This window comes from Anomaloglossus baeobatrachus, chromosome 2, assembly GCF_048569485.1.
Source record: "Anomaloglossus baeobatrachus isolate aAnoBae1 chromosome 2, aAnoBae1.hap1, whole genome shotgun sequence".
NCBI lineage: Eukaryota > Metazoa > Chordata > Amphibia > Anura > Aromobatidae > Anomaloglossus > Anomaloglossus baeobatrachus.
In genome coordinates, this window is record NC_134354.1 from 475,409,755 (window position 1) to 475,434,921 (window position 25,167).

The following is a 25,167-nucleotide window of genomic DNA, read 5'->3' on the forward strand; positions in this document are numbered from 1 at the left end:
AGGGACCTTCAATGGATCCAGGTGGATACCGGTAGGTGAGTATTGCTTAGTTGTTTTGGGTTTTTTTTCCTTTGCAGCCCAGTGCCCCTAAGGAACTTTTTCATTTTGCTAATACAACCCCTCTATGCTTATTTGAATGCTTTTATTTTGTTGTAACAGATTGAAGGATGATCATCCTGTTCAGAGTGGAGACTTTGACGGTTTGGTGGAACTGGCTACAATCTGTGCTCTCTGTAATGACTCCTCATTGGATTTTAATGCGGTAGGTACAGCCATTGATATCATGGTTAATAATCTTCATCTTCTGATATGTCAATAATTTTATTGTAGTATTGACAACATATTACTTTTGTAGTCCAAGGGATTATATGAAAAAGTGGGAGAAGCAACAGAAACTGCCTTGACTTGCCTGGTGGAAAAAATGAATGTATTTAATTCTGATTTAACTAAGCTTTCGAAGGTGGAACGGGCAAATGCCTGCAATTCTGTGAGTATGCTTCCATCTTTAAACAGGTCTTTTGAACTAGATGTGAACCCGCGCTTTGTTTTATTGGCATTACATATTCAATAATTCTGTACCTGAATGGAGGCACTAATCTGTGGCAAGAACATTATGTGAACATAATCCGATGCAGCTGGAAAATTGCACAAATGGGGTCTTATACAGTGTATCAATTATGAGAAATATCCTGGTAGGGCTCGCCTCTTATGGTTGAGTGCCGCAACCACCATGCACGCCTGTAGGCCACCACAGAAACCACGTGGAGATCAAACCATATAATAGGAGAAAGGATTAATCTTTCACGCAACCACATAGTCCAAACAATGTAGATCAAATATGATTTATTAGTCAACACGTTTCAAAGTCATCACAGACTTTTCCATCAGGACAATCCATATCATGATGAGCAGCAAACAAGGGTATATAGGATATACAGGATAAAGAAGGGGGCGACCAGTCCCAACAGTCAAAAGGCGCCAATGCTGACAGCAAGAAAAAAACAGTCAAAAAACAAAAGCTTCTTTTATACCCTCGTGTATCAATCGATGTAACTGCATCAAGAGTTGTAATGGGCATTACATCGTTACATCTACATCGTTTGGACTGTGTCTGCGCGGAAGATTAACCCTTCCTCTTACTATAGTTTATGATATGAACATGGTCTTAGATGTCCTGTATTTGTATATTTTCCTGTTTTTATTATCTGGAGAAGCATACCCTTTTCCAAAGAGTAATACTTTTGCTATAAGATTTTTAGTTCCAACTTGTTGGTCTTCACAAGCTCAATTAGTAAGAGTTTCTCTTTAATTAAACTCCATTCTATAGTTCTAGATTATTAAAAGATGACACAATGTAATGGTGTATAAGCGCTATGCTCACCATAAACCGTTCATTATATTAAGTTCTATGGATTGATTGTGAATAAACTAAGAAGGTGAATAAGGTGCCTAGAAGAATTTCACTCTTTTATGTCCAACAGGTTATAAAGAAACTTATGAAAAAGGAATGTACTTTGGAGTTCTCTCGCGATCGCAAATCCATGTCAGTGTATTGCACTCCTGTTAATTCCAGTGGCACAACATCTGGCAGCAAGATGTTTGTAAAGGTACTGTAAGAAGGAATTGTCATGTTACACTGTACAGAGCATTATCGATGGAAAATATGTATGTCATGTTATTTGGAATGGTTGTCTCCTTAAGGCACATGCACAATTATATAGGGATAATCCCTGCTTAAGGCCTTTCTCTATGAGCCATTGTTGAATTTTGCTAATATTGACTATTATTCCGGTGGATTACATGCACAATTATTAATCTGAGCAACTACAGGACCAAAAAATCAGCTTTTTGTTGGCCTCTGGAGCTTGACCCATAGCACATAACATCTCATCACTGCAATGGCTCTCATATCATCTTTCCATGGAAAAAGAAAATATTAACTGTGTGAGGATTTTGCTGTTTTTTATGGCATATATACGTATTGACAGCACTAAAAACCAGCTAAGGACCACCAATTTAAATGCACTGCACACTGATGACACCGCCACTTAAATTGTGCCTATTCCACCATCTGCAATTGGATGCCTGTGATAACGCCAATCTCAGCCATTTACCCCTTTGATGCTGATTAAATGGTGACTGTGGCATCTAACCGATTTCAAATATAGGGCTCACTTTGTTGTTCTTCTCCTGACCCCATGATAGTGGTGGGCCACTGGTTCAATATTATTAGCCAGGGGTCTAAGAATGAACATCATCGGTGCCATAAGTAGTTGACTTTAAGGCCCTGTTGTGCGCACACTGCGCTTTTACCCGCGATGTTTTTGCTGCAGAAATTTCTTGAGAAAATGGCTGTAACCTTTCTGCAGACATTCCCTAGCAAAAGCTATGGAAAAAAAGTAGATGTGCGCACACTGCGTTTTTTGTTTTCCTCATAAACATTCTTTCTGCAGAATTTCTTGAGAAAAAGAATGTGCATGTCACTTCTTTTCTGCAGGTACCTGCGATTTTTGCCATAGATAATGTTAAAAAAAAAAAAAAAAAAAAAAAAGGGACCAACCGTCGGAAAAAAACGCACCAAAACCACATAAAAAACGCGGTAAAAACCGCATGCGTTATTGGTGCGCTAATCTTTCAGACTCAATAAATTTTTTGCGAAAAATTCTTTTTCTAGTGCACACAGGGCCTTAGGCTGTGACCTGCAAGAATGCTTTGGAAAACTGTATTTCAATATATTATATGTAAAAACCTAAAAGGAATCTGTCAGTAAGTTTGACCTCCCAACCTCCTAAAACCCTTTTAAAATTTCCTTTAAAATCATTACATAAAAGTTTTATTAGTGGGACACGTTAATGTTACATATAGTGAAAAAAAAAAACGCAATAGGGAATGCGTAAATTTTGTTTTTATAGAAATTGTAGTTATTCAATAGAAGTGGTCAAACATAAAAACTATAACAACCTATAGAATCCATTTGTTTGTTTATTTTTAGTCCTACACAATGCTGTATGAATAACATTTTAAACACCAAAAACAAGTCTGTGGTTTTTGACATTTCTCCAAATCAGAATTTATAGACGTTAAACTCCAAGATACACTTTTATGCAAACGTAATTTTAGATGGTGAAATTACATAATACAAAAAAGTCTATAGAAGTTTTTAAAGGGAACTGTCATATTCCCAAATGCAGGATAATAGTGTTCCAATGTTGTTGAGTTGCCTTACTGAAAGCCTGTCTACCAAGAGGGAAATTAACATTATTCCTCTTGTGAGCCACTGCCTTTCAGTCATATAGCTGTGCCAGAGCATCTTAAGTCACAGTGACCGGCGACTGTAAGCATGCATCGGCACTTTGACTGCTCGCTCTGCAGCGCGTCTGTGTAGGTCGAGCTGTCTAAGTGCAGTGTTGTGCTTATATCCACCGCTCATGTGTATTGAGTGGTGATTGAAGCCGTGTTTGCTGTGCCTCTATGACTGAAAGCTGGCAGCTCTAGGGAAGAAGTTAATTTCCTCCTGGAAGCTACGATTTCAGTGCAGCGGCTGCACAACGTTGGAATGCTATTAATTTGCAGATTAACTCTATATCTGCAGGTAAACAGCATTTGGGGACATGAAAGGTTCAGTTTAAGAAAAGCACCTTGAAGCTTCTGCAAGGCTAAAGGTAGCTGCATCTTTAAAGGTGTTGTCAATACTTGATTGACCCCTTCATTAATATATTATCCAGTGTAAGATAAAAAGAAGTACTCACCTCCCGCATAGACGGTGCTCCACTGATGTCATTGCCAAGTCTTTCCAGGGCTCACATAATATTTTAATGACACGGGAGTGCTGCAGCCAATCAGCATCCACTAATGTGCTGCGGTTCTAGCATTTCGTTTGAGTGTTCAAGATTAATTTGAGAAAAGTGTGTAAACTGCAGCCCTTAAATGATCGACTGCAGTACTCACGTGGCATAACAATGTCAGGGGACACCCAAATCTGACATCGCGGGAACGGCAGTGCGGAAGTTGAGTATCTTATTTTTAGTATTTAAATAATGGACAACCTGTTTTAAAGACATCTTCTCAATTGATTCATGCTTCCCATCCACTCAGACTGACAAGTCTTTCCCTATACACATACATAAAGAGAAACCTATCGGCCTCCTTAAAGGGACTTGGTCAGCACAGGATGACTGTTCAAACAAAGTACAGGCGCGTGTGCATCATGGCTTCTATGAAGCCAGAGATGTCAATAAAGGAGACAGAGGAGATAAAGGGAAAACAAGCAGGGTGGAAAGTTGTATATAAATGATTGGCCACAGCAAGGGTGTACCGGGCACCTGTACTTGGTTGGAACAATCATTCTGAGCGGACAGTCCCTTAAAGCAGGCAGGGAGAAGCTGTGTGGGATCTGCCTTTTACATTAGTTAACTTATCCCGGATGTGCTTTTAACTGTACTTTTCAATAAAGCACCACATGTTTCAGAGATAGACATTGCTGCTTAGAATGCAGGCACCAGTCTATTATTTCTGCTGCCCATTTTTTTTCATACAAAATGAATCCTCTGACAGATTCCCTCTAGGCAGATAATCAAGTCACTTGTCTTTTAACCATTCCTTTTCTCTTATATCTTCTGCACAATATGGCAGCCAGAACTAGTCATTGTATTGTGGGCAAGATGACCTATGAGTTGTAGACAGAATAAGTTATTGCCCACCCTTGGTGTGCAACATTTTGTACCCATGAACAGCTTAGTTTCTTCAGAAAGCATTGTCTTGCTGATTTCAAACAGCTGTAGTACTGAGACAGGGGGCTTAAATTAACATCAAGACAAGGTAAATAAATGATTAATATACAAGCGACTTCTATTACAAGGTAACAAGGAGTATCATTTGTTTACTTGGAATTAAACATCTGTGGTGGTGTTACACACACATAGTTGTGTTATACTACCACCTAGTGTAGGATTCATTATTGTCGTTTACCCACGGGTTTTGCTATAATATTCCCCAGAGTAAGTGTTCTAAACAACCCATTAATACTGGAAGATTCGCTTAATATTGATACAGAAGTAAATATACAGGTAAATGTGACTCTCTTTACAGTTTTTTGAAAGACTTTCATTTAGCTAATTCGGATTCGGTGCTAAATAGGATTGGGAGTAAAGGACAACTTTGTTTTCAAGGTCAATTATCAATTCTAATTAGAAAAAAAATCTCCGTACATTTGCTTAGGTATTTTTTTTTAAGTTCTGTATATGTTGCCAAAATTTTTTTATTTTTTTTTAATTTTAGGGTGCTCCTGAAAGTGTACTAGAGCGCTGTAATTTTGTTCGTGTGGGTTCTACAAAGCTTGCCTTGACTCCATCTGCCAGAGAGAAAATCATGTCCAAGATTCGAGACTGGGGTACTGGTATGGACACACTTCGTTGTCTTGCTCTAGCTACACGGGATGTGCCACCAAAATTGGAAGACATGCAATTAGATGATTCTAACAAGTTTATCAATTACGAGGTGAGTATTTCTGAAAACATTTTTCTATAACAAGTGTTAATGGTTTAAAGGGAATCTGTCAGCAGGTTTTCGCTAGCTCATCTGAGAGCAGCATAATGTAGACAAAGATGCTGAATGCAACAATGTATCCCTTAGATTACTGGCTGCAGCCATTCTGACATAATCAATTTTTAGTTTTAGCCATCTAGCAGAGCTCAGAGAGCTGGCCAGCTTTCAATAGAGATTGTACATTGACAGTGAGGTGTGAGTCAGCGGGGAGGGCATGCCAGACTGCTGTGAGGGTGACATTGTAGTTTGAGCAATGAGAAGACCTACTGCTTAAACACATGTAAGAAATAAACAACAGATTGGACCTTGACAAGACAGGCATGGAATTCTGTTAACCTTTGCAGCATGCTGTATGCAGCTTACATAGCAAAAACCTGCTGACAGATTCCCTTTAATTTTACTAAATCTTTTTTTTTTTTTTGTTTTTTTATTAGACAAATTTGACATTTGTCGGGTGTGTTGGCATGCTCGATCCTCCTCGTAAAGAAGTAACTACCTCAATTCAGATGTGCAAAAAAGCTGGCATTAAAGTGATCATGATAACTGGTGACAACAAAGGTACAGCAGTGGCTATTTGCCGAAAGATTGGAATTTTCTACGATTCAGAGGACATAACAGACAAAGCTTACACTGGTCGGGAATTTGATGACCTCCCATTGGAGAAACAGCGGGATGCATGCCGTAGCGCTCGGTGCTTCGCCCGTGTGGAACCAGCACACAAGTCCAAAATTGTAGAATATTTGCAGTCATTCAATGAAATCACTGCTATGGTAAGGTATCGATCATATGATAAAAAGTTATAGCATGGACTAAAAATGACAGTTGTTGATATTGATATATTTTTATTTCCCTTGTCTTTTTAGACTGGTGATGGAGTCAATGATGCTCCTGCCCTTAAGAAAGCTGAGATAGGCATTGCTATGGGCTCTGGCACAGCAGTTGCAAAATCAGCTGCAGAGATGGTTCTCTCCGATGACAACTTCTCTACCATAGTGTCTGCCGTGGAAGAAGGCCGAGCCATTTATAATAACATGAAACAGTTTATTCGTTATCTTATCTCTTCTAATGTTGGTGAAGTAGTCTGGTAAGATATTGCCGGTATATTCCTGGTGTTCATATAACATGGAAGGGTATTCTGCCTTTATTTACAGTTTCTAGAAGATTTTAATATATTGAGGACATATATTATAGACACATTTATAGATTGAATTTATTTGAAAAACTTTTTGCAAAAATAGTCTAAAACTGCCCAATATTTACAGTATGCATTATCTGCCGAAAAGCACGGGGTTTTGTTTTTGTGTTTTTGTTTTTTTTATAGTTGACAACTGTCAGTCTGAGAATTTGGTGTACAGTACAAATGTCATTTTTGAGGTTTAAAAACTGGTGATAAAATTTCATATTCCATTCCTGTGCCACACTGTGATAATTTCTACCACGTATTATATACAAGTCCCTTACCCATGCCCTCACTTGATCTGATGCTTGACCCGAAATTGCCAATCCCTGCTTGTCTCTAATTTTAATTTCAAAATCATATAGTGCTGTTTGAAAGTTTGAGGCAGGTATAAAAAAAATGTTAGCGTAAAAAAATATACTAATTATATACTTTTTAAGTATATTATAAATTATAATTTTATTCAATAAACTATTTACTCATTTTTCTAGCAATGAATGCCAATACTCTCCCAGATCGGCTGTATTCACATTTGAATTGGAGACTTCATAACAAAACCATTTCATTCAACAGGGACATTAGCCATGCATGCGTAATTCACAATTCCTCCAATAAAATCAATGGACATCACCATGGATTACCCAATGTTATTCAGCGGGACTAGTAAAATATATCTTTGTACCGTGTTAGCCAGTAGAGATAAAAAAAATTGTTTAAAAGAACTGAGAGTCCTCAGTGGTTGATACCTTTTAATGGCTAACTGAAAAGATGGTAATAATTGCAAGCTTTCGAGACTTCTCAGGTCTCTTCATCAGGCATGGTATAACACAAAATCTGAAGAGTCACATATGTGACTCTTCAGATTTTGTGTTATACCATGCCTGATGAAGAGACCTGAGTAGTCTCGAAAGCTTGCAATTATTACCATCTTTTCAGTTAGCCATTAAAAGGTATCAACCACTGAGGACTCTCAGCGGGACTAGTCGTTTATACCGTTTACAGCAGATCTGACACTGTGGTGGCTTTCATTATAAACAAAAGCCATGATGCGATTGTATCTAAAGGCTTGGAATTTACTACTATTGCACACTTCGATTCTTATATTAACAGCAGATTTTGTTGATAGTTCAACATTGTTTAAATAGAAATGTGGCATAATACATATTTATTCACTTCTTAAAAATGCTGACTTCTTTTCTTGTCTTTCAGCATCTTTCTCACTGCTATCCTTGGCCTGCCTGAAGCCCTTATCCCTGTTCAGCTTCTCTGGGTTAATTTAGTCACTGATGGCTTACCTGCAACTGCTCTGGGATTTAACCCACCTGACCTTGACATCATGGATAAACAGCCTCGTAATCCTCGAGAACCACTTATTAGTGGATGGTTGTTTTTCAGATACCTGGCTATTGGAGGTATTTTCTCATAACACTTTTAACTTATCAAAGTACTTTTACCTACCATGCAACAAGAGTCCTGTTCAGTATACGGTCCGGGTGACATCCGTCTGACTTCCGTTTTTTTTGGGGGTTTTTTTTTTTGCGGACTACAAAAAAACTAGGAGAGTCGCATGCAGTCCAGGGTATCTGGCCAAATGCTGGTCCCCATATAAAGTCTATGGGGAACAGAATTCGACGCAAAGGGGTAGGAGCAAGCGCTACATACTCACCAATCACCGGCGCGGCTGTCGTACTGTCGTACCCGCAGCAGCTCTTTGTTCTTAACAAGCCAGCTGCTCATTTCATATTCACTGCTTCCCTACTCACTAGCGTCTGATTGAAGTCAGACACGCCCCTACCCTGACAACTGTCTGACTGCAACCAATCACAGCCGCCGGTGGGCGATTCTATATTGTACAGTACAATAAATAAATTTAAAAAAAACGGCGTGCAGTCCACCCTCCAATTTTGATACCAGCCAAGATAAAGCCTCACAGCTGGGGCTGGTATTCTCAGGCTGGGGAGACACACGTTATTGGGAGCCCAGCAGCCTAAAAATATCAGCCAGTAGCCCCCTGGAATTGCCGCATCCATTAGATGCGACAGTCCCAGGATGTTACCCAGCTCATCCCGTTGCCCTGATGCAGTGGCAAACTGGGTAATCTATAGGGTTGATACCAGCTGTGTAATGTCACCTGGCATCAAGCCCAAAGGTTAGTGATGTCATGGCGTCTATCAGATAGCCGACATCACAATTCCAGTCAGTAATAAAAAAAAAAAAGACAATTGTTTTTATTTGAAAAAAACACTCCCCTACACATTCCCTCTTTCACCATTTATTGAAAAGAAAAAACAAATCTGGGTCTGGCGTAATCAAATAAGGGGGTCCGAGGACGATCCATATCCACTGTCCCAGTCAGTGAAGAACAGAATGTTCCCCTTTGGTTGGGAGTGCAGTGCAGTGACCTGAGCTAACATCTTTAGGTCAGGCCAGGTCACTGCAGGGGATGTCGAGCGCTGACTTCATGAGGTTAGCTAGGTACATTACCTGAGTGATGAACGCCACTGCACTCCTGACATCAGCGCTCATCACTGACTTCCATTGTCCGCTGCGTTCACAAGCGAAGTATCGCGGGAGTGCATGACTTCACCGCTAGGTACAATCTTGGGCCACCTGCGAGACTTGATGTGAGAACGCAGCGGGCATGGAAGTCAGTGATGAGCGCTGATGTCCGGAGTGCAGGGCTTCATCACCGCAGGTAATGAACTTTGCTAACCACCTAATGTAATCGCTAGTCATCCCCGCAGCTGCTGACACTGCAGGGCGGGCAGATGCTGACACACTGCAGGGCGGGCAGATGCTGACACGCTGCAGTGCGGGCAGATGCTGACACGCTGCAGTGCGGGCAGATGCTGACACGCTGCAGTGCGGGCAGATGCTGACACGCTGCAGTGCGGGCAGATGCTGACACGCTGCAGTGCGGGCAGATGCTGACACGCTGCAGTGCGGGCAGATGCTGACACGCTGCAGTGCGGGCAGCTGTGGGGCTGGTGCGAGAGTGGGACACACAAGCAGGGGCACCCGATGCAAGTCACATAGAAGTGCTTCCGTGCGGCTTCCGGGCTTGCGGACCCACTGACTTGTATCGAATCACGGTCCGTTATTATGGAACAGAATAGGACATGTTCCATAATAATGGAACGGACATACGGCATCCGATTGTGTTTTTTTTTTTTTTGTAGGAACTGATGCACACGGAAGTGCTACCGTGTGCCATCCGATCCTACTCAAAAGACATTGAAAAGATGGTCCTGTCAGTAGGGCCACAAAAAAAATGGAACTGAACAGGACAGACGGAATGGCTGTCTGAATGAGCCCTACAGAAAAAATTAATACTGGAAGATAATCATAAAAGACGCTTATTTCATGATTATCTGTGTAATCAAACTGTTGATCGCCTGATGAACTTCTAAAACGCTTGTTCATTGCGTGAAATGATCTTTTTTGCAGCCTAACAGATCATCATTCTCAGCGAAGCATTGTGGCATTGTCCTCTTTAACCCCTTAAGGACGAAGCCAGTTTTGTACTTAATGCCCAGGCCATTTTTTGCAATTCTGACCAGTGAGGTTATAACTCTGGAACGCTTCAACGGATCCCGGTGATTCTGACATTGTTTTTTCGTGACATATTGTACTTCATGATAGTTATAAATTTAGAACGATGTTTTTTGCTTTTATTTGTGAAAATATCGGAAATTTGATGAAAATTTTGAAAATGTTGCAATTTTCAAACTTTTAATTTTTATGCCCTTAACCCAGAGAGTTATGTCACACAAAATAGTTAATAAATAGCATTTCCCACTTGTCTACTTTACATTAGCGCAATTTCTGAATCAAAATTTTTTGGGGTTAGGAAGTTAGAAGGGTTCAAAGTTCATCAGCAATTTCCCATTTTTTCAACAAAATTCACAAAAACATTTTTTTAGGAACCACATCACATTTGAAGTGACTTTGAGAGGCCTGGGTGAAAGAAAATACCCAAAAGTGACACCATTCTAAAAACTGCACCTCTCAAAGTACTCAAAACCACATCCAAGAAGTTTATTAACCCTTCAGGTGCTTCACAGGAACTAAAGCAAAGTGGAATGAAAAAAAGCAAAAAATAAAATTTTACCTAAAATGTTGCTCTGCCCCAAATTTATTCACTTTTAGAAGAAATAACACAACAAAATGAACCCCAAAACTTGTTACCCACTTTCTTATGAACGTGCCAATACCCCACATGTGGTCAGAAACCTTTGTTTGGACAAATGGGAGGGCTCGGAACAGAAGGAGCAATATCTGAATTTTGGAAAGCAAATTTGGCTGAAATAGATTGCGGGCACCATGTTGCATTTACATGTCCGCTACGGTACCTAAACAGAAGAAACCCCTCACAAGTGATGCCATTTTGGAAACTAGACCTCTCAAGGCTTCTATCTAGGGGTATAGTGAGCATTTGGGACCCACAGGTACTTCACAGATTTTGATAACGTTACATTATCACATTGAAAATTTTCATTTTTTTCTCAAAAATGTTGCTTTAGCATCAATTTTTTTCACTTTTTCAAGAGGTAATTCCAAAAATTTGACCCCAATGTTTGTTACCCACTTTTTTATGAGCGCGGTAATACATCACTTGTGGTCTGAAACCTTTGTTTGGAGAAATGGGAGGGCTTTGAACGGAAGGAGCAATATTTGAATTTTGGAAAGGAAATTTGGCTGAAAGATTGCGGGCACCATGTCGCATTTGGAGGACCCCTAAGGTACCTAAACAGCAAAAAAACCCACAAGTGACCCCATATTGGAAACTAGACCCCTTAAGGAATTTATCTAGATTTCTGGTGAGTACCCTGAAGTCCCAGGTGCTTCACAGAAGTTTATAACGTTGAGCCATGAAAATAAAAAATAAACTTTTACCACAAAATTTTTACTTCAACCAGGTAGCTTTTTTTCACAAGGGTAACAGGAAAAAAATCACCATGAAATTTATTGCGCAATGTCTCCTGAGTTTGGTGATATCTTGTATGTGGTGGAAATCAACTGTTTGGGCACACGGCAGGTCTCAGAAGAGAAGGAGTGCCATTTGACTGCAAAATTGGCTGGAATCCATAGCGGACGCCATGTTGCATTAGGAGAGCCCCTGAGGTGCCTAAACAGTGGAGGTCCCCCACAAGTGACCCCATTCTGGAAATAGACCCCACAAGGAATTTATCTAGATGTTTGGTGAGTAGCCTGAACCCCCAGGTGCTTCACAGAAGATTATAATGTTGAGCTGTGAAAATAAAAAAAATATATTTTTACCACAAAATTGTTACTTCAACCAGATAGCTTTTTTTTTTTAACAAGAGTACACGGAAAAAATCAGCATAAAATTTATTGTGCAATTTCTCCTGAGTATGCTGATACCTTATGTGTGGTGGAAATCAACAGTTTGGGTGCACAGCAGGTCTCGGAAGGGAAAAAATGCCATTTGACTGAACAATTGGCTGGAATAATTAGCGGACGTTATGTTGCATTTGGAAAGCCCCTAAGGTGCCTAAACAGTGGAGGTCTCCCACAAGTGACCCCATTCTGGAAACAAGACACCTCAAGGCTTTTATCTAGGTGCATATTGAGCATTTTAAATCCACGAATACTTCACAGAATTTGATAAGCTTAGGTTGCCATATTGAAATTTTTCATTTTTTTCACAAAAATGTTGATTTAGCATCACATTTCTCACTTTTTCAAGAGGCAACAACAAAACTTGGACCCCACAGGTTATCTAATTTCTTGTGAGCGCAGGGATACCCCACATGTGGCCAAAAACCTCTGTTTGGATAAATGGGAGGGCTTGGAATGGAAGGAGCACCATTTGAATTTTGGAAAAGTTGAAATAAATTGCGCGCACCATGTCACATTAGCAGGGCCCCTTGGGTACCTATACATGAGAAACCCCCACAAGTGACCCCATTTTGGACACTGGACCCTGATTTTATTCAGGAGTATAGTGAGCATTTTGAATCCACTGGTACTTCACAAAAATGTTGCTGTAGCAACAAATTTCTCACTTTTAGGCTGTGACCATGATCCAGAGACACGGCGTCTAGTACACAGTGTCAGCCTTCCTGCAGAGATGTGAGTGTTGTCCACGGGAGAACGCAGCTGCCCATGACCACGATTTGGGTTCAGGCTGCTGTGGAGCTCTATGCTACCTGCAGAGAACACTCTTGTCTCCGCAGCATAAATTGACATGCTGAGGCTCGGGAAGCTGCACCATAGGTCAGTTTATTCTGTGGAGAAAAGAAGCCCAGTGGGCATGGGATTTCTAAAAATCCTTCCACTGTGCCTCTACTGCACAACGCAGCGTTATGGACGCAGGGAAAACACTCTGCGCCCAAAACGCTGCAAACCCTGATTGTGGGCACACAGCCTAAAATGCTACAATGGATGAATGGATAATGTCAAACACATATAACATCCCACCCCCCTGCATATTCTAAGCTGGCGCCCTTCAGTGACTTTCATGTGGCACTAAAGAGTGCCTAGCCTTGTATTTAGCCCAAAAAAAAAAATTAAAATAAATGACGTGGGGTCCCCCCTATTTTTGATAGCCAGCTAGGGTAAAGCAGACAGCTGTAGCCTGCAAACCACAGCTGACAGCTTCACCTTGGCTGGTGATCAATTTGAAGGGCTCCCCAAGCTGTTTTTTTTTTTTTTTTTTTAATTATTTATAAATAAATAATTAAAAAAAAAAACCCGTGGGGTCCCCCCAAATTAGATCACCAGCCAAGGTGAAGCTGACAGCTGGGATCTGGTATTCTCGGGGTGGGAAGAGCCATGGTTATTGGACTCTTCCCAGCCTAAAAATAGCAGGCCGCAGCCGCCCCAGAAGTGGCGCATCCATTAGATGCGCCAATCCTGGCGCTTCGCCCCAACTCATCCCGCGCCCTGGTGCGGTGGCAAACGGGGTAATAAATGGGGTTGATACCAGATGTGTAATGTCACCTGGCATCAAGCCCAGCAATTTGTGATGTCACGGCGTCTATCAGATACCAGACATAACTAATTGACAGTAATAAAAAAAAAAATTATTTGAAAAAACACTCCCCAAAACTTTCCCTCATTCACCAATTTATAGAAAAGAAAAAAAAATCCGTCCGCTGTAATCCATTTGGACGTCCCGCGGCGATTCTGGACCTTCTAGAATATGGGGGGCACGGTCATCACGTGACTGGGGACCGAAAAAAACGGCCCGAATCATGATCTCCAGGGTCTCAGCTACCCCCGGCAGCTGAGACCCCAGAAATTTTCTGACGCTGGGGGGCGCTATACACTTATTCCTTTCTGCCGTTTTAAAACGGCGGGCAGAAATAAGTACCTGATTCTGCCGCCGTTTTAAAACGTAACGCGGTCGTAATGGGGTTAAACAAAACTCACAAAACTATGGCAGCCTTTCTGCACTGAGCAATCTAGTAGAGATCGCTCAGTGCACATCGTTTACTTTTGGTCTGCCTGTATAAACAAAGTGTAGCAATTGACGGTCTATTCGTGCTGCCGATCGGTCTATGTAAAAACTCTAAGTTGATGGATGTGCGAGCACTTTTGCAAACCTAAAAGAGGTTTAAAAGTCAAGATAAATATAAATATTAAGCTTCTTGTCAATCGCTGTCTCATATCTTTGTAAGGATTTAAGACCACGATATTGTGGAATTGAAGAAGGCTGAGAAATGCAGAAATGTCATACTAGAGACAGACTCAGAAAGTAGTATAAAGGGACTTATATGTGATGAAGGTGTCGGGAGACAACATGAATTAGACCCCATCTTTTCTGCAAAAGATATATTGTTACCAGATGTGTTTTAAAGTGGCTGATGCCTTTTCTGTCCATTGACCTAAACATACATGTTTTGAGCATGCGTTCGGCTGGCAGTTTAAGGTGTATGGCCACCTTATATATGTATTAGGATCTCCTTTATAGATGCCATCAGTCACAATTTTGGACTCGCTAATTTCTCAGCTCTCTCCACAGTCTATAGATTGAAATGATACACAATTTTAATAAAGAACCAACACTTCAGAAGTGAGCAAATATAGACTTATTCAGAGCATCCACTAAAACCCTTTCTTTCTCCTTTGTTGGTCAGTCTATGTTGGCTTTGCTACAGTAGGTGCTGCAACATGGTGGTTCTTGTATGATGAAGATGGACCACAGGTCACATTCTATCAGCTGGTAAGTTTAATTCGCTCTTGATTTTACTGTGCCCATAAATATATATATAAAATATTGAGTTGAGGAAATTTGAGTTGTATTGAATTTATTCTCTCCAGACGCCAGAGCAAGATAGATGTAGGTAAAGAGAATTATACTCACCCAGCTGTCACCTGTCAGAATGCGCAGCAGTCAACTCTTCATTGGCCAGTCTTCATCATCGTCTGCCTCATATCCATCTTTGGCATTTTCAGATGTAAGGGATGACCCAATAAAGAGGAGCAGGGCTGTGTGTATAATTATAAAAGCCTGGGAAGAAGTTTTCTTTTTTATAACTCATCAAAATGAGGACTTGCTGGCTATTTGCTGTTTTGTTGATTCTCCTAATGTAAATTGCCAAAAAATCCAATTTGCCTGAGATGGATTTAGCAATCTCAGTTGGATACCTTAAGAACATATAAAGCTTGCTAGTCCCTTGCTGTACTTTTCATATTCTACGTTGCATAACACCTACCCCTTCCGCAATGCAACTTTGTATGGAGATTTGTAGCAAGTTCAATCTGTTTAGGTGGCACGCTCAATTTGTTTATAAAATGTGATGCCTACACTGTTTGCATAGCACAAACATACCCTATACACAGTAAAGGAGTTACCACTCTACACACATGGTGGACCAGTGTATTAGGCTATATGCGCACGTTGCGTACTGGCCCTGCAGAAATTTCTGCAGCGATTTGAACAGCACACGTGCGCTTCAAATCACTGCAGAAAGAGTCCATAGTGAAAAAAAAAAAAAAAGCCGATTCCATGCGCTCTGAGTGCAGCCCCTCCCATAGACAGAGCGGGACCTGCAGGCAGAGCACAGGAAAGAAGTGACATGTCACTTCTTAGAACGCGCGCTTCGGGCAGCAGCCGAAGCGCTGCGCTCTAATACGCCACGTGCGCACATCTCCTGCATAATCTTCATAGATTATGCTGGGGACGCAGGACGCATGCAGTTATGCTGCGGTGTAGATCGCAGCGTAACTGCATAACAATACGCAACGTTCGCACAGGGCCTTACTGCAGTGCAATGCCCCAGTTAGCTTCTGTACATGAGAAGTCACGGACCACAGCCCAAATATTTAGTTATTACATTATCAAACTGATGCAATTCTGATAAAACAAGGGCAGTTTTACTAATGCTACATGGAAAAATATAGATATTTGATGTTGTACTCTTTAGAATCAGCCAGTTATGTGTCTGCATGGCATAGTTCAATTACTGAATGCTAATATTGGTTGTTATTACTGAACCATTCAAAAGCTATTTGGCATTGATATGCTTTTGTAAAATTGCACTCACACATAAAGGGGTACTTTCTTTATAATGTTGAATAACACATTTAGGCAATTGTAGGAAAACAATATAAGAATATGGAATAATACCTCCCTCTTATGCTACCAATACACACACAAATGCCCACCATGATCAAAGCAGCTGACATTAGTCATTGAGATATCTTTGATGTACGGTGTTTTTTGGGATTGTCCAAAGTTAAGCTATAGTTAAGACATAGTTAGTGACAAAAGAACCATTATTCAAATTGATTTCTCTACAAGCAAGAAAATCGGACTCTTGTCTAGCTCCAAATGGTTGAGGCCAGTGTTTGTTTTTTTGTCTGATAAGATATATTACAAAGTTGCTTATTTTCAGGTGTACTTTAAAAACTATATTAAGATAATTTTGATACAGAACGATCAGTTTTCATGAATTTCATGATATAAACCAGTCTGACTGAAGCATTAACCAACTTTAAATGTTATTTTTTACAGAGACATTTCATGAAATGTACACCGGAGAATGCGTTGTTTGAGGGCATTGACTGTGAAGTGTTTGAGTCCCGCTATCCTACAACAATGGCCCTTTCCGTGCTTGTAACTATCGAGATGTGTAATGCACTCAACAGGTATGTAAACTTAAAAGGCAGGAATCATACAGGTCTCTAGATTGTGTTTTTAAAGATCATATGTCTTCAATTTTCAAATGAAAATGTTTTATAGAACATATTCCCATAGATTTAATTCATTAAAAGTTACTAAACTTCTTATTTTTATATTTAATTATCCTCCAGGTTTTGTGAAATTCTGATTTTTTTGTAATATACATTGTCTTCATTTAACTTAATTTCATTCTTTTTCTCCTGAACATTATGCTGCACTGTTTTTTCAATGCCCAAATCATGCTTCTTTAACCTCTTAAAGCACCATGCCAGTTTTTTTTTTTTTTTTGTTTTTTTTCCCCCACCACTGGAGTGGTGCTTTAAATCTAAGTCCCCTGCCCCTAGTGTTATACTCATCTGTCGCCATCTTCATCTGTTTATCGCATTATTCTTGTTGGTCTCCGGCGATTTGTTACCTGCGGGCTGCTCCAGTATATCATGGAGCAAACTGAAGGTCACAAATCAATGTAACTCTAACAGACTTGTTCAGACCTTGTTCTGGCTCTCATAGACTTGTATTGAGAGCTTGTGATGTAATTTCTGACTTCCAGCCGGTCAGAAGTTACGATTACAAGATGGGGCCGTGGGACTGGATGGATGTCGAATAAAGATGAAAATGCCATATGGTGAATAGAACATGGGGTAGGGGACTTAAGTTTAACACCATATGGACGAAGCCAATTTTGTACTTAATGCTTAGGCCGTTTTTTGCAATTCTGACCAGTGTCCCTTTGAGGTGTTAACTCTACTTATAACACTTCAGCGGATCCCGTTAATTCTGAGATTGTTTGTTTTTTTTCGTGACATATTGTAGTTCAGGATAGTTATAAATTTAGGACAATATATTTTGCATTTTATTTGTGAAAAAATCGGAAATTTTGACGAAAACGTTGCAATTTTCAAACTTTTAATTTCTATGCACTTAAACCAGAGAGTTATGTCACACAAAATAGTTACTAAACATTTCCCACGTGTGTGCAATTTTTTGGCGTTAGGAAGTTAGAAGGGTTCAAAGTTCATCAGCAATTTTCCATTTCTTTCAACAAAATTTGCAAAACCATTTTTTTTAGGGACCACATCACATTTGAAGTGACTTTGAGGGGCTTAGGTGACAGACAGTACCCAAAAATGACACCATTCTAAATACCGCACCCCTCAAAGTATTCAAAACCACATGCAAGAAGTTTATTAACCCTTCAGGTGCCTCAGAGGAACTAAAGTTATGTGGAGTGAAAACATTTTTTTTTACCTAAAAATGTTACTCTAGCACCAATTTATTCACTTTTAGAAGAAGTAACACAACAAAATGGAACCCAAAATTTGTTCCCCAGTTTCTGCTGAGTGCGCTGATAACCCACATGTGGTCAGAAACTTCTGTTTGGACAAATGGGAGGGCTCGGAACAGAAGGAGCGATATTTGAATTTTGGAACACAAATTTGGCAGAAACCTCCTATAAGTGAGCCCATTTTAGAAACTAGACCCCTCAGATTTTATCTGAGTATAGTGAGCATTTCAAACCCACAGATGGTTCACAGAAGTTGATAACAGGCTGTCATATTGAAAATGTTCATTTTTTTTCACAAAAAAGTTGCTTTAGCACCAAATTTCTCACTTTTTTAAGAGTCCATGCCAAAAAGTAGACCCCACAGCTTGTTACCCACTTTCTTATCAGCGCGGTGATACCCCAAAAGTAGTCAGAGACCTCTGTTTAGACAAATGGAAGGGCTCAGAATGGAAGGAGCAATATTTGAATTTTGGCAGGCAGATTTAGCTAATAAAGATTGCAGGTACCATGTTGAATTTGTAGGGCCCCTACGGTACCTAGACAACAAAAAAAAAAACCACAAGTGACCCCATTTTGGAAAATATACCCCTCAAGGAATTTATTTGGATGTTTGGCGAGAACTTTAAACCCCCGGGGGCTTAACAGAATTTTATAATGTTGAGCCGTTAAAATAAAAAAAAATAATTTTTACCACAAAATTGTTACTTCCCCCAAGTCGCTTTTTTCACAAGGGTATTATGAAAAAATGCACCATAAATTATATTGTGCAATTTCTCTTGAGTTCGCCGATACCTCATATGTGCTGGAAATCAACTGTTTGGGAGAACAGCAGGGCTCGGAAGGGAAGGAGCCGCCATTTCACTACAAAACTGACTGGAATCATTAGCGAATGCCATGTCTCATTTGGATAGCTCCTGAGGTGCCTAAACAGTGGAGCTCCCCCACAAGTGACCCCATTCTGGAAACTAGACCTCTCAAGGATTTTATCCAGTGGTATAGTGAGCATTTTGAACCCACAGGTACTTCACAGAATTTGATAACCATAGGTCGTCATATTGAAAATTTTCATTTTTTTTCACACAAATGTTGCTTTAGCACCAAATTTCTCACTTTTTCAAGAGGAAACCTCAAAAAGTGGACCCCACAGTTTAGCCAATTTCTTATGAGCACAGGGATACCCCACATGTGGCCAAAAACCTCTTTTTGGACAAACAGTAGGGCTTGGAATGGAAGGAGCACCATTTCTATTTTGGAAAAGCTGAAATAGATTGTGGGTACCATGTCGCATTTGTAGGGCCTCTAGAGTACTTATACAGCAGAAACCTCCCACCATTTACCCCAATTTGGAAACTAGACCCCTCAAGGATTTTATTCAGCGGTATAGTGAGCATTTTTAAACCCCAGGGGCATCACAAAAATGTTGCTCTACCAGCAAATTTCTCACTTTTAGCCTATGTGCCCACGATCCGGCAACACGGAATCTGTGGATATGTGAGTGATGTCCACGAGAGAATGCAGCTACCCATGACCACGATCCAGGTTTAGAACGCTGCTGACTTTAGCTCTATTCACCCTGCGGAGAACAGTAGTCTCCGCAGCATAAATTGACATTCTGCAGCCCTGGATGTCAGTTTATGCTGCGGGGAAAATAAACACAGTGGGCAGGAGATTTCTAAAAATCCTTCCACTGCGCTTCTACTGTACAACGTAGCGTTTTGGATGCAGCGAAAACACAGCATCCAAAACGCTTGAAACCCTAATTGCGGGCAGGCAGCCTAAAAAGCTAGGAAGGATGGATGGATAGACAGACAGAAACAGATGTCAAACATATATATAATGTCCCACCCCTCTGCATATTCTAACCTGGCACACTTTAGTGGCTTTCATGTGGCACTAAGGGGTGCCTAGTCTTGTATTTAGCCAAAAAATAAATAAAAAAAAAGGTAAAGCAGATGGCTGTAGCCTGCAAACCACAGCTGTCCGCTTTACCTTGACTGATGATCCAATTTGGAGGACACCCCAGGCTCTTTTTTTCATAATTATTATTTATAAATAAATAAAAAAAAAAAAAAAAAAAAAAACCATGGGGACCCCCAAATTGGATCACCAGACAAGGTAAAGAGGACAGCTGTGGTTTGGTATTCTCAGGGTGAATCACTAACTGTCAGTAATATATATATATTTTTTTAATTTGAAAAAACAATCTCTAAAACATACCCTCTTTCACCAATTTATTGTAAAGGAAAAAAATTGAAATCTGGTGCACCGTAATCCAATAAAGGGGGTCCCACGACTCCGGACCTTTTAGAATATGGAGTATGCTCAGGGAAGGTATCCCCCATTTTCTGGAAGTGCATACCCTCCATGTGAAGAGTGTGGGTGCAATGATACTGCACCCACTCTCCCCGGGTCCAATGCAGTAGTGTGAGTGCTGTAAGCTCAGCATCTCTGAAGGCAGGAAGCTGAGCTGACAGTTGCTGTCTGCACATGCGGCCAGCATCTATTGTGAAGGAGGGATCATGGGGGATCAACGCTGCACAATGTTCCGGGGGAATTATAGGGCGTGAGCTGGCAGGAGGAGTTTTCTGTCGCATCTCTCATGGCCATGAAACAGAAATCAGAGGAAGAGGGTGAAGGCGGCTGGCACGCTGGTGTGCATGCCACCATCTTGGTTATCGGGAAGGGGTTGGGGGTCGGGGAGGGCACTTTGGCGACACTGGGGGACTGGAGATTTATTTACCATCTTTCATGTGAAATTGTGGTTTTCCCATTATCCTCAGCCTGCGGCTGAGCATCAAGTGATGCCAAGGTGGCCGTTTATGGGAGCCTTCAGCTGGCCCACAGATGCCATAACCCTTCATTTTACTGTCGCTGTCAATGATTGTCAGTGGCATTTCCAAGGTAAACTGTTCAAACAATTTTAGTTTGCCTGTCTGATCCTTTCTGCTTCCGAGTCCCATGCTCGGACAGGGTCATTTCCATATACAAATGCTTGAATAAAGTGTATGGATTTTGCTGGGCAGAAATTGAAATGAGCTTCTAAGCATGAACTATCCATATGAAACAGCTGCTGCAGTGTTTGTGAGGGAAAGAAGCAAAACAATGTAATGAAATACTTTACAAAATTCATAACTTTGCAATGCCTGGAGAGTAATCGAATAAAAATAAAGTTTAGTTACTCCTCAAATGTAATTTTTACTTTGTCTTTTAAATATCCCTATTAAGGGAATTTAAATGGGTTTTGCCACCAACAAAGTTAATTGTAAAGTACATTTAATCAATAAATCTTGGAATAATAACTATTTACACAAGTGGATGTGTTTAAAAAAAAAAAAAAAAATGTTCCTGTGCTGAGATCTTATAAATGTGTCCCTGCTATATACTGTGTAATAGTCGTGTGTGACCATTATTGGGACATGATCTGATCATAACACTTCTCCCGGGCTGGGGAGGAAGTAAGAGTATCAATACATCATAGCAAGGGATCATAACTGATTTTTCTTGTACGCCAAAACCTTGTTTAAAAACTGGAAAGGAAATGGTTTACCTCACAATTTTTTTTTTTTAATTTTTTTTAAATTTTTTTTAAAGAATTGTGTAATTCCAAGCTGTAATGTTCATATATTCTTCTTCTTTTTTTTTTTTTTTTTTTGCACCCTTCTTTGGCCAGGACATGTGTTATGATCAGGTCATGTCCTTGTACACGGCCATTACACAGTACATAGCAGGGACACATACAGTATATAAGAATATTTCAGCTCAGGAAAAAAAACATTTTTTAAACCAATCCAATTGTGGAACTTGTTATTGTTCCAAGAGCTATTGATTAAAATAAACTTTGTTCATGGGACAACCTTTCTTAATTTTAAAACTGTGTAAAAAAGACCATTTTTTTTTTCCCATCATCAGGTCCCTGTTTTGCATTTGTTGTGTCTGATTTTTCTCATCGAGAAAAAAAAAGGTTGATACTTTTAATGCCAATTCCAAAAAAAAAAAAAATCAGTAAAAAAAAAAAAGACAAAACACAGAAAACTGAAGTATAGGGGACATCTTCCATGTCTAATCCTTTAACAGATCACCATAGACTATAATGGCCAAGTCTCATTTGCTGAAAGGATGAGAATGACATGTTCTGACTCTCAAGGATTGGACACATGGATAACTTTTTAAAATTGATGTGTTTGATCACTGAAACTCTATGGGTCCAGTGTTCTGTTAGTGTCAAAAAAAAAAATGCACTTGACATGAACTTGTACAATGGAAGAATGGATGTGTGAATGCAACCTAAAGTCTAGAGCTTTAGTGATTGTACTAATCACATTAGTCTCTGTTGCTTAGCAGTGGACAGTAGGCCTCAATGTGAAATTAAAGAGCTCTCCAAGAGGTTAATGTTGATGACATCCATAGGTCTTATTCCTTGCATCCGCATCGATTCATTGATCGAAGGCTCCACAGCACTTACCAGGCACAATTTTGTTATGTCTGTACTTGGTACAGCAGCACTCTGTGGGTCAGTTTGTCTTAAGTGAATGGAACTGAGCTGCTATATAAGACACAGGCCTGCCGATTCATCAAAACCCTCTAATACACAAAATTTTGGGGGTTCACAATATAAATGTTATTTAAAGAAAATAACCAGTACATGGCACATTATATATATATATATATATATATATATATATATATATATATATATATATATATATATATATATATATATATATATATATATATATATATATATATATATAATTTTAATATATGATACTAAGCAATTCTAGACAATATTATTCTTGCTACATGTACTAAAAATAAAAGGTTTGCTGGGTGCATTCAAAGTATCTGTAATGCAGAGGCGGCTGTCCGTCAGAGGGGCGCAGTTACAGCTGCCGCTCACTATACACTGTGCCGAGCAGGTTCAGAAAGCCATTACCTGTAGATTAACCCATATCTGCAGGTTAATAGCGAGTTTTCACATGACTGGTACCCTTTAAGAAAACTATATGCATTGCATTTTCTATCAGTGTTTTAAGAAACCACACCGGCAAAACAAATACTCTTGTTGAATATGAATGTCTATTTTACAATATCAGATTTCTGTATAAGGTAAAAGTGTACAGTATTTCCCATGCCATAAACGCTAAAAGGATACATTGCACGTTATTTTGAATACTTGATGTTATCATGAAAGACAAACAAGTTGAGATCACACATATTAAGATTTGAAAGATAGTTGCATTTTTTTTTCCAATGTATTAAATCTTACCATATTAGGACCTTTAAAGCAGTTCTTAATGTTGACTACAGAGCGTTGACGACACTGGGATTAAATCAGACGTGAAGCACTTAGAATATAATTTCATCCATAATCATGGTATAAAATAAAGTTTGCATGTGTGTATATGTTTGTATGTATGTGTGTGTGTGTATATAATGTGCACAGAACCTGTAGATGCCAAAGTTAGAAGTGTTAGTAATTTGATGGTTTTGGTTTGTTTTTGTTTTTTTTTTATTTGATGATTTACAAGCTAGTTTTAAAATTATAAAATAATTCACAAATAGCTAGAATATGAAGACCTGCTTCGAATGCTTTCCATTAGAAGGATCCCCTGAAGAGAAGGTAATCACAAAGTGCCCCGCTGCTAGAACTCCCAGGAATTTGGCAGCAAATGGTCAGATCACTTTTTCCTTTTATAGTCAATGGCCACAAGAATATAGCACAGTGGTGCTGACAGGAGATGAACTGGCACCGCATTTACCTAGCTCTGTTGGCACTTAATTCTAGTGATCAGCAGGGTTCATAGCAATTGGACCTGTAGCAATAGAACATAAATAGCATATGCTAGTGATATATCACCATTGGTAATTGTAAACTCACATCTTTGAGTGCCTTTACACACAGGGCCCGATTCGTCATTTACAATTTATTGAAGTCCCTTTTTCTTTTGTCTTGTTGATGTTTTGAATAAAAAAGGACACATTTTTGGCACACCTTTTAGAGACCAGGATAGGACATACAGCTTCACACGGACCTGTGGGGCATTAATGGTGCATACTATGCAAGTGTAAACGTAGTTCAAGATGAGAGAGAAAAAATATAGCCGCACTCACCGTCCCAGGAAGAAGATTTATTGCGGCATTAATACTGCAATAAATATACTGTATTTTTCGTTTTAGAACACGCACCGGATTATAAGATGCACTCCAGGTAGTTCCTGGGACAGTGAGTTCCATTTATTTCTTTATATATTTATTGATGATGTTTGCTCAAATTTCTTCAAAGTGGTGCACACCGCTCATGAGTTTGGTGCAAAATCAGAAATTATTTTTGTGGTAAATCAGTTTTTGCAATTTTGTTAGCACCAAAAGTCACAAATCCTTTTAAAAAAAAAAAAGTCAAAAAAATGCAGCAAGTTGAAAACTACTGAAGAAAACTTACCACTAGATTGAGATGTGGTAAAAAAAAAAATGACATATCCAGCCTGACGCTGGATTTCGGCTCGGTGCGCATGACCCCTGAGTTTGGGTCATGCGCACTATGAAGCCGGGTGTACGCGTACGCGTCCTGGCTTCAAACTGAAGTAGTGCGCATAACCAAAAGTCTGAGATCATGCGCACTGAGCTGAAATCCAGCGTCAAGCGGCGATGGCAGCGGAGAGGTAAGTGAGATCATCCCGTGACGCTGCGCATTCATTAGCATGTTAGCACACCCACAGAGGCGTACTAACCTGCTAATGGGGCCAACTAGCAAGGGAAGCAACGCCCAAGGGACTAGTCCCCGCTCTCATTAGCATACTATAAAACAGCTTTAGAAGTACTTTTTCTAAAGATCTCTTTATGTATGCTACCAGAGGCAGGGACGATTAGGCAGGGATTAGCAATATGCACCCAGAACTGCTCGTGGTTCTGGGTGCATATTGGATCTGACAGGTTCCCTTTAAGAACAAGGACTTTGCTTTTTGTATTTTATTATCAAACTTTTTGTGACATTTTTTGCAGCAGATGTTA

At 39.8% G+C, this 25,167-nt stretch overlaps 1 protein-coding gene across 1 annotated transcript in view; it reads left to right on the plus strand.

The window, feature by feature from the left end:
• The window catches only part of ATP2A3 (ATPase sarcoplasmic/endoplasmic reticulum Ca2+ transporting 3), a 302,766-nt gene that overhangs the window by 223,555 nt on the left and 54,044 nt on the right, over window positions 1-25,167 (plus strand). Inside the window, exons 10-18 of the mRNA XM_075336373.1 lie at window positions 160-262; window positions 356-487; window positions 1,482-1,607; window positions 5,278-5,496; window positions 5,979-6,314; window positions 6,408-6,628; window positions 7,931-8,133; window positions 14,827-14,912; window positions 16,707-16,840. Of these exons, the coding sequence (XP_075192488.1) occupies window positions 160-262; window positions 356-487; window positions 1,482-1,607; window positions 5,278-5,496; window positions 5,979-6,314; window positions 6,408-6,628; window positions 7,931-8,133; window positions 14,827-14,912; window positions 16,707-16,840 (1,560 nt within the window). The remainder of the gene's footprint in view (window positions 1-159; window positions 263-355; window positions 488-1,481; window positions 1,608-5,277; window positions 5,497-5,978; window positions 6,315-6,407; window positions 6,629-7,930; window positions 8,134-14,826; window positions 14,913-16,706; window positions 16,841-25,167) is intronic.